We start from the raw sequence: 10,898 nt of genomic DNA on the forward strand, positions 1-10,898 counted from the left end.
TTTTGAGACAGAGTCTCACTCTGTTGCCAGGTGCCAGGCTGGAGTGCAGTGGCATGATCTTGGCTCAGTGCAACCTCTGCCTCCTGAGTTCAAGCAATTCTCCTGCCTCAGCCTCTCAAGTAGCTGGGACTACAGGTGCAGGCCACCACACCCAGCTAATTTTTGTATTTTTAGTAGAAACGGGGTTTCACCATGTTGGCCAGGATGGTCTCCATCTCTTGACCTCATGATCCGTCCTCCTGGGCCTCCCAAAGGGCTGGAATTACAGGCATGAGTCACCGCGCCTGGCCGTATTAGCCTCTCTTTCTATATTCCCACTTAGTGAGTACACACAAAGTGCCATCTCATTTCATCGTCATACCATGTACGCAGCTTACCCCAGTAATTTAGGTTTCTGATTACATATAATCTTGTATGATCTCTTCTGTGTGGGAGGAGGGGTATGTGTATGTGTCTGTTAATCTGTGTGACTCTGTCTTAATCTCTGTATGTATGAGTTGTATTTGCTCAGATCGTAAGTGCTTAAAAATAGAAAATTCTAGAGGCAACTTGAGCGTGTATTTTAGTGAGAACTATGTTCAAATAGTGCTGTTCTTCATAATTAACTTTTATAGATCTCTAAAGTTCTCTGAGACCCACTTTCCTCATCTTTAAAATATAAATAATAATACCCCCAAGATGAAATAAATTTGTAAATAAATATATGCATAGAGCATACAGTATACCTTCGTAAATGATTTTTCTTGTTTTAACTTTTCTCACATCACCCATTCTAGTAATACAATGTTAAGTTCAGTTTTAACATTCTAATAATACAATGTTAAGTTCAATTTCAACACTGATTGACTGAAACTAACAAGATTAGGAAAGTTGAGATGTACTGAGCTAGTCAACTACATCTGGCTACCACAGTCTCTCAACATGGTGTATTATAAAAACATTTATCTGAATAAGTCACTTCAATGACTAATCAATATTTTTTTTCCTAAGGAAATGAAAATGCCAGGAAAATAGATGCACAATACTTTTAGTGTCATTATGTATCTTTTAAATATTAACAGAGTTGTTCATAGTATTATTTGGAGGGGTTTATAAAATGAAAAATACAGCATCTAATTTCCACTTGATAAATTCATATGCTATGAGTTATTTTATTTGGGCTTAATTTTTATTTAGTAATTAACAGACTCAGAGATGGTAAAATTTGCTGAGGGAAAGTATACCAACAGAATATACAAATGGGAATCAAGTAATTCATAAAAATAAAACCTGATGTCTTGACATAAAATCCTAAACATCGTACTGTAGTTTTTTTGTACTAGTAAAGCTAGAAAGATTTAAACTTAATGCACCAATGATTGCAGCCTTAGTGAAATGAAAGTGTTTCTTAACCCCAAAGAATCCAGGCTCCCGATTAGCTCATGAGAAGACAATTATTTTTAATAGCACTTACTGGTAGAGAGAAAGGAGTGAAACCTTAGATGGGCACTTAGACGTGACTAAGGCGGTTTTTATTTCTGATCCCGAAACACTGAAGTGGAAGTGTGCAGTGACTCAGAGTACTGTGATGGCCCAGCTGTCCAGAGGCATACCTCTCTAGTGTGAAGTCAGGCATCACCGGAGGGAGGACTCACTGCAGAAGAATCGGCACATGTATTGACTCACCTGACACCGTCTTACCAGTAGTGAAAAAGAGGAACATTTCGTTAATCTTCTATTTGGAGTTAATTTTCACTGATTCCCAAAGCACATATGAAATAGCACACTGGGCCTAATTAATGCCTGCCTAGCTAATACTCTGCCTCTGGAAATGATAACCAGGGGCCATTTTCATAAGAAGCTTGGTAATTTCTTTCTAATATATTGATCTAGTTATTATCATTTTTTCTGAAAGCTCTTCATTCACTGATGAAAGCAGCAGCTTGCTTTATTTGACATATTTATTTTACAGCCTTATCTCCTTGTGTTGGAATATGTCAGGTGAATCTGTCCAAAACCATTTAAGATACTCGGCATAAAATGGATACACCGAGGGAGAGAACACTTACTAGTATGGCCAATCATGGGTGTGCTCCTTATTCCAAGAACGGCCACTTCTATTTTCTTATACTTGTTATCTTTTGTTAATTTGGAACTCAGATGAGTTAGGAAGCAATATCACTGTCAAGAGGCCCCAAACCCAGTCATAGAAATATGTAACGAAGCTCCCTATATAACATGATATTTTGTATTTTGGCATAAAATTTTTGGCTTAAATGCAAAAATATTGCTGCTCTATGTTATTTTCTTAATAATTTATTCTATTTCTCTTTTAAAATATAACTTGCCTAAGGATATCTATATACAGATACATTTCATCCATGAATAAAACAGATTGGAGTCAACAAAGATTATAGGCCTAAAAGTATATTGTTTTGCTTGGCTTTGGACAGTGTTGATGAAATGCATTTGTTCACTTGATAATTCTGGATATGTCTTTTCTGAGTCTTCCCTCCCAGGATTACGTGCTTTCTCTTTGTGATCCCGTAATACTTGTTTTTACCTGCTTCATATCTACCTATTTCTGTTCCATTTCCTCCACTAGACTTTGAGTTCCTTGTGGCCAGGACCATTCTACTTGTCTTTATCTCTTCAAAATCTAGCAAAGCATTTGACACATACCAAGTTATTAAAAAGTGTTCATTCGATGAGGGAACAGTGTCAGATTATTAATCTATGATGTTTCAGTGTGATGACTTATAAGAAAAAAAATTTTTTTTTCCCTAAAACAGTAAAAACAATGCAATTAGCTAATCTGATGAGTCGTCATTAAGGTACAAGCTCTGGACTGTTTGCTGATTTAGCTCATGGTCTACAAATAGTATAGTGCCATTTTAAAGCTTTAAATGATAGACAACTTTACTTGATTTATGAATATCATTTATGTTAACAATGGGAACCCCATACACTGTCTTCAAATTGTTCTTGATAATTACATATATAAAATGGAAAGAATATGCATATATATTCAATATCTGGATTTTGAAATTTGGAGCACAGAGGTGGAGTGTCATTTTATATTGAGAATGGAAAGTCAGGAGCCTTGCGACACATGATGCAATTGCTTCCATGGAATATTTTCAGACCAATAGGAGTTTGTGAAGAACTTTTATGGACTGTATAAATATTTTGAGCTGTAGGCATCATTACCAGCTGATATTTTCTTTCCTCAGGACCAGCTGTTCAGGAGCACCACGGACGAGAGCCAGGCACATTTGAGACTTGGATCTAACTAAAGACCGCCGCAGATTCTTCTGCAGCAATGTCGGTGTTAGAAGAAAATCGGCCATTTGCTCAACAATTATCCAATGTCTACTTTACAATACTTTCGCTGTTCTGTTTTAAGCTTTTTGTGAAAATCAGCCTTGCCATCCTCAGTCATTTCTACATCGTGAAAGGCAACCGCAAGGAAGCAGCAAGGATAGCAGCTGAATTTTATGGAGTATCCCAAGGACAAGGTATGTTTATGATAATCCTCTCTTGTTTCAAGTGGAGTTTAACTCTCATTTGATCCACAATTACATGTTTCCTTTTTAGACTGCTTCAAGGTAAATATTTTATAAACTTTTATTAAGGAAAATACTTGTAACTCACTTCATGGCTTATAAAAAGGAAAATTACTTTCTTATGTAAATGTTCATGTTAAAATCAAGGTATCATTGCAAAAGAGATTAAGGGAGATATACTGTATATATAATAGAAATAGTAGGAATATATATATATATTCTTCTTAAGAAATAGTTTAAAAAGTTAAACATTTAATTTGCCAAGTCATAGTATTAGAGATTAGTTTTAGAAGTAAGTGATCACACTTCAATCATCCTTTAATGTATACCTGGATTGCATAATTTTAAATCAAGTATTTAGTTATATATAAAATAATTGTTATTAAAAAGAGGAGATTTCAATATTTTGTTTCTCACAACTTTAATAAGATAACCATTTGACTCTAAAGCACACAAAAAAGAAGTTTGACAGCATGTGTTTTTCTGATGGAATTGTTATTGCTCAGCTCAGTTTGTGGAAAATTGATTATAAAAGGATAGAAACATAATTAATAAATTTTATATGTGTGCAGCCAAGTGCATTCATATTCCTTAGAAGAAATTGTGGTATGAAACCAAATGAGAAACAATATTACCCATAGACTTCAAAAGGTTGTAAAACCATTTAGGTTCTATTGGATCAATATTCTAAAAAATAAAAATGATTCATATGGCGGGCTTTAAAGTGCCATTTTTAATTCTCATAGTTTTCAGATTCATTTCTGATTTGAAAATCAACAGGCATGCATGAACATTTATAGCCCAAATACCTCCAAAACAACTTACATTGTCAGAATCAAAATTTACTTTCCACACAATTTAAACATGTAAACTTGAAAGAAAAATCACTTAGAGTAGAAAGCTTTCCTTCTTAAATTCCATTTTCATACATTTTTCAATGTGGGGTGTGACTCATTTTAAAATCTAGGTTACTCTATTGGTACATGGAAAGTTAAGTGAAGGCAGAAAATTTTTTTTAGTGTGTAAGGTAGATAATAAGTACATTTTTCCCGAGGAAGATTGCAATTTTGCAACATGAGGGATTGATGTTCTCACTCAAAATGAGGAAAATATAAATGCTTGTAAGAATCTCTCATAAGGAAGATAAAATCTCAATTAAATAGGCAGCATTTAATCCTTTACCTACCACCTCTGCCTTAGAACAGAGACAACTATATTTTATTTATTTATTTATTTTCCTGGAGTCTGGGGCTCACACTGTTGCCCCGGCTGGAGTGTAGTGGCTCAATCATGGCTCGCTACAACCTTGAACCCCTGGGCTCCAGGGATCATCCTGCCTTAGCCTCCTAAGTAGCTAGGGTTACAGGTGCATACAACCATGCCTGGCTAATTTTATTCTTTGTAGAGACAGAGTCTCAATATTGTCTGCTTACTGTGGTCTCAAACTTCTGGGCTCAAGTGATCCTCCTGCCTCAGCCTCCCAAAGCTCTGGAATTACAGTTGGGAGCCTTCATGCCAGGCCTGAACTATAACAAAATGTGACATATACACTATGTGATTCATCTGTACATAAAAAAATTTATTTGCCCATATTTGTAGATACATGACTAAACAGCTTACATGATCATAAGATGGTAACATTTACCCTCACAGACAGCCTGTAGCACATCACTTCATAATCAAATCTTGTCTTTGTATTATGGGAAATACTGTACATTAACACATGAAATATTGCCCAAACAGAAGAAACTTTTTTGTGGGTCGACAAGGGATTTAGAGAAGGCCATGGAAGCTCCTTTTCGTACATATTTTCCAGTAAAAAACACTCATCCCCTCATTAGACTGATCTTAGTGTGCTTATGTTGGGAAATCATGAAAATACATGAAATAGTTTCCATGTTCCCATAGACTTTTAGGATTCTATTTTAAAATAAGAACTCTAGGATTTTTTGTCTCAAGAAGGAAAAAAACAGGGAAATTAGTATCCATTAATAGGAAACACTTTTCCTGGAAATATAAGATGGAAACAAAATTTTTAAAAATGTTGTTTTGTGTTACTTTTAATGTTAGATCTATTTAATGAAATTTTCCCTCTAATATCATGGATTAATCTGTATATGAAACAATAGAATATAGTATTATAATTTTTATTCGATGTAAGCATAATTTGTTTCCAATTTGATTTTAACATTAAGAGAACAAATAAGGTATCTTATAAAACTCTTTCTTAGTCTACCTCTAAGTGTTCATTCTTTCTTGCCCAGGAAAATTATTACTTTCTCCATTTTAACATAGCTTTTTCTTTTATTTACTATAAGTCAACTATTTTTTTATTTTGTGCGTATCCTTATAATTCACTAATTAGGCTTAATTATCTCTGTTTAATCCAACGATTTCCTCTTTCCTGGGAGAGATTATCACCTTCATTCCACTTTGAACTGTGTTTCCATTCCTACTTTCAAGGCTTAGCCAGACGGCTCCCCAACATTTCTGATATGGAGTTGCCAAATTCCATGAAATAAGAGATGGTGTGTATATTTTCATGTCTTTCATAATCACAGAAGACCCTGTTGACAACATTCTGGATGCCCTCCCCATAAGCAGTAGTACTTTGGTGTGAAATAAAAGGAACTGTTAATTTTTTAGATACTATTGCAAATCAGCTGATTGTGTTAGACAAATGTATGGCGTTTTTCTGCTTGTTTGTTTGTTTGTTGTTTGTTTTTAAAGCTCTTTCCTGTCAGGCTTGAGACCAAGGTGTGATTACCCATGAAAATGCTGAAAATCTAAATGGTGTCTAAAATAGCTTAAGATATTTCCCTCTTGATCCTTTTGCTGTTTTATTAAACTTTACAAATCTATCTTTTCATCTCTAAAGACTTTTATCACCCTCATCATTGTATTTCACGGGCCTATTCTTCGCTTTGCTTTTTTGTGTAACTACCTTCTGTATCGTTCTTGCTGCTAAGTGTCCCAATTACAGTCTTTATATATCAGAGGCCTAGTCTAATCGTGAAGCTAACTCTAGACTTTGAAACTGACAGGGAGACTACCAGGCCTTGAAGGCTATACTGAAATATTAAACAGTATACAGAGAGAATGAGGATGTAGAGAAATGGATTAATTTGGTGAAATCATACCAAAGGCCTAGAAGAAGCCATGAACTGCTTTACTCCCAAAGATACTTCAAGAGGCAGCTCTTCTCTTCTGTTAACAACAATACTTTTCAAGTTCTATCTTAGGCTCTGAAGAAGTTTAGCAGTTTTTATTACAAGTAGACAGGACAAGTTCTAAGCATTGATTTTCTGAGCACCCTTGATATCAAGACACTGAGGATACAGTATACATAAAAGGCAAAATGTATGGTTCTCATCCTTAAGTTTATATTCTAATTGAGGAGCTAGGATATCTACAGATAACAGTCACTTTCCAGAATACTCACTGTCAAATGACGCTCAAGAATGAATGGGTCATTTTCCAATTTGTACTTTTAGAGATATCTTCAAAGAGAAGGCAGATTTTGAGATGACTCCAGGAAATGAGAGAGGCATGGATTTATGGGTACACACTGATAACTGGAAGACAGTAGGTTTGGCTGGAGTGGAGAGTTCATGCAGTAGAAAAATAAGTTGGGACTAGATATGAAAGAATTTGAATTTCATGCTAAACAATTCAGACTTAACTTTGAAGGTAATGGGCATCATTGAAAGTTTTTGTTACGAAAGAAGGTGGAAAATAAAAAACATTACGTATTAAACCATAATTTAAAGTAGATTTATATAGTAATATTCTTTGGAGTTGGACAAGACAGATTTGAAATAAGTTGATCAGTTAGGGCCTTGCCATGAGGAGATGAGGACTTAGTTTTCTCCTGGTAGCATGGACAGAAAACAAAGAATAACAACAGAAAATAAAGAAAAGGAAAAGAAGAAAGAAACAATCTGATGATGCCTGTAAGTAGCATTCAAATAGCCTTTAAATTGACAGAAAGAGCAAATATTACCTTAGAGTAACATTTTAACATATTACTTTCTTCATTTTAGCATAGCTTTTTCTCCCACAGTTAGATATTAACATGTCAATCAGAAGATTCATTAGCCACACAAGTCAAGTCTGCCGCCTCCAGCTAAGGCCACTCCTTGAAAGTATGACTTTAGAGCTTGGTGAGTCTGGTAGGTTACATACCTACCTCTACTGGGAAATATCAATGTAGATCAGGAAGTAACATAATTAGAATCTGAATTTTAGTCTTGCATTTGATTTATTTAATGTATTCTTTTTGTTCAAATTTATATTTTTAAGCACCAAGCCTTCCAGTTATGACTTAGCTCCCATCTTGATCTGCCCACATAAAGAAAATATACCTGCTTGCCCTCAGGACTGTTTTAGTTCATCTGACATTTATAGGTCTTGTTGCAAATTAACATATTTGCATCTTGATATCAATCATCAGTACTGTGCATTTGTTGAGTTGTAAGTCCACTTCTGAGATGTAAATTTGCTTCAGCTCTGCTGACAGATTTCTGAGCCTGAAAGACCATGGACCAAATTTTGGATTGTGGAAAATTTATCAAGATAATATGTCTCTGTGAGGCTGCTTGAGAAACAATCTGATGACACTCAAGCTCTTCAGGTGTACCTTTCACAGTTGAGATTACATATAGAATACAGAACGTATGTAGAATCATCGTATAGAATGTTTATGTTTGTGATTTCATAAGTTTTGTTTTAGGGTTGCCATTAAACATGCAATTATTTTTTGTCCAGTTGATGGTAAACACTTGGACATGGGACATAGTATAAATGTGAGACCTTAAGCTGAATGGCAGGAGAACTTGGCATTTTGGAGACTAGCGTATGTAATCTGGATAGGAAAAGCAGCTAGAATTTGATATAATATCTTTTTTTTTTCCTCTCCATTAATAAAGTCCATCCTAGGTTTAAAACCAACTTCAGGAATTTAGCTTTACAGCCAATGCTAGCAGTACAAGCGGTAGTATTCTTTATTCCTGTTTCTGAGGAGCAACTTGTTTCATGTGACCTTTGGTGCTGCTGGTTACCTGTGCATGAGATTAGTTATCTTAGGGACATTCTGAGAATCTCAGCAAAGAATCTGTAGCAAATCTGTAAGATGACTTCTTTACTATCTTGATTATATAAAGGTAAATATTCTGACTATGTAGAAGTTTTTGGACATATTTTCTATATGTAGGTGGAACAACTCCACAGAAGAAAACTGGAATTGATAGACTGCTCTTGTCTGACAAAAGACATGACATTATACTCAAAAGTGCTACTATTTTTTTTTCAAAGAGGTTTTAATTTTGTCCAAGTTCTACTTTTTCAGAAATGCCTAACACTTTTGTGAAAGAAACCATTATAATCCTATGAAATCCGGGAACAAAGTTCCAAGTTTAGAAAATACTGTCAAGTTTTAACGTATTAATACATTTCCTCTCCCTGTGTTTCTTATTTATTTTGTGTTGCTATAAAGGAATAGCTGAGGCTGGGAAAGAAGACAAGTTTATTTAGCTCATGATTCTAGTGGATGCTGAGAGCCTCAGGTTATTTCCACTCATGACTAAAGGGAAGGGGAGCCGCAGAGATCACATGGTGAGAGAGGACTCAAGAGAGGGTGGGGGCAGGTGTGTGTGCTTTTCAACAATGAGAACTCTCAGAAACTAGTGAGAACTCACTCAACACCAAGGGGAGGAGGGCAAGCGTTAATCTATCCATGAGGGATCCCACCCATGAACCAAACATCTTTCATTAGACTATATACCTCCAACATTGAGGATCAAATTTCCACATGAGGTTTGGAGGGGACAAATATCCAAACCATAGTATTTTATAACTTTATATTTGAGGAACTGCATAAATTATTGAAGTTAAAAAACTTGATGTAGCTGGTGATAGTTTAGGAGGGATCAGTTTTCCTAGTAATATTCTTATATCTTTTGTTCATCTCTTCCTTTCTTTAATCATTCAATTACTTGCTCATTTATTACTTACAATATAATGTACTTGCCCAACATGTATCTATCAGGTCAAAGGCATTGTCCTAGGCACTAAGAATAAAATATAGAAACTATCCACTGTTTTTCCCAACAGTATACATAGTTGAGTGGAAGAAAGATAGATAAGCCAGTAATTTTAAAACATGAAAAATGCTATTTTACAAGATTAAAGAAGGTGCTATGGGAAGGGGCTATACAGAGAAATGTATATAGAGTTAAGAATAGTTCTGCCTAGGATTTGCCAGTTACACAGAAGCTGTACTAACAATATACACATTCTGTCACACAACTAAGCATGGATCCTTATTCACAATGCTCAGAAACTTCCCAATTCCCCACCTTCACTTCCTACCAACTTTTTCACTTCCCAACTTGTTATTTCTGACTCATATATCTCTTACCTAGAGGCTTATCTTGGGCTAAAATTTTTGTTGTCAAAAGGATTTATTTTTAGGGAGGACGCAAGTATGCTATTTGAAAAATGAAAAGTATTTTGATGAAAAAGTTTCAAAATTGATTTTGTGTACTGTGATAGGGTACATCGATATTGTCAACTTAAACTTTTGTTTTTTACATAGTAAATATAGTAAAAGAACGAAAACTAGGTTGTAACTTTCTGCTTCTCAATTTACTATCTCTTTTAGAAGATGGTGAATTATTAAAATAAGCTATTTTTCTTATTCATTGCCATAACTGCTATAGGTTTGAATGTAACTCAGTTGAATAAATACTGGGATAGCCATCTACTCTCTTCCTGGCACAATGTTGTGTACTACATGCACATATACAAACATATGTATACTGTATATAGTATGTAATAAGCTTAATAGGTAATACATAACTAATATATAATAAATATTAAATGCATACTATAGGACCAGGTGCAGTAGCTCACGCCTGTAATCTCAGCACTTTAGGAGGCTGAGGTGGGGGATCACAAGGTCAAGAGATCGAGACCATCCTGGCCAACATGGTGAAACCCTTTCTCTGCTAAAAATACAAAAAATTAGCTGGGGGTGGTGGTGCACGCTTGTAATCCCAGCTACTCAGGAGGCTAAGACAGGACAATCGCTTGAACCCAGGAGGCAGAGGTTGCAGTGAGCTAAGATTGTGCCACTGCACTCCAGCCTGGCAACAGAGCAAAACTCTGTCTCAAAATAAAATAAAATAAAATAAAAATGCATAGCATATGATGTATATAATTTCTCTATTATATATATGTATATGTTTACTATGTGTGATATATGAGTAAAAGCAGAAGAGTCGGATCAGCAAAGCCAAACATTGCAGAAGTTAGATAACCTAAACAGCAAGCAGGTAGAAAATCAGATGGTGC

General features: G+C 35.1%; 1 protein-coding gene across 2 annotated transcripts in view; it reads left to right on the forward strand.

Moving 5' to 3' along the window:
- ASB5 (ankyrin repeat and SOCS box containing 5) overlaps positions 1-10,898 on the forward strand; it is a 114,221-nt gene that overhangs the window by 50,494 nt on the left and 52,829 nt on the right. For both annotated transcript variants that reach the window (XM_017542211.2, XM_017542210.2), the window contains exon 2: positions 3,213-3,497. In XM_017542211.2, coding sequence (XP_017397700.1) covers positions 3,302-3,497 — 196 coding nt within the window. In that variant the 5' untranslated portion in view covers positions 3,213-3,301. The remainder of the gene's footprint in view (positions 1-3,212; positions 3,498-10,898) is intronic.

This window comes from Cebus imitator, unplaced genomic scaffold (assembly GCF_001604975.1).
Source record: "Cebus imitator isolate Cc_AM_T3 unplaced genomic scaffold, Cebus_imitator-1.0 Scaffold141, whole genome shotgun sequence".
NCBI lineage: Eukaryota > Metazoa > Chordata > Mammalia > Primates > Cebidae > Cebus > Cebus imitator.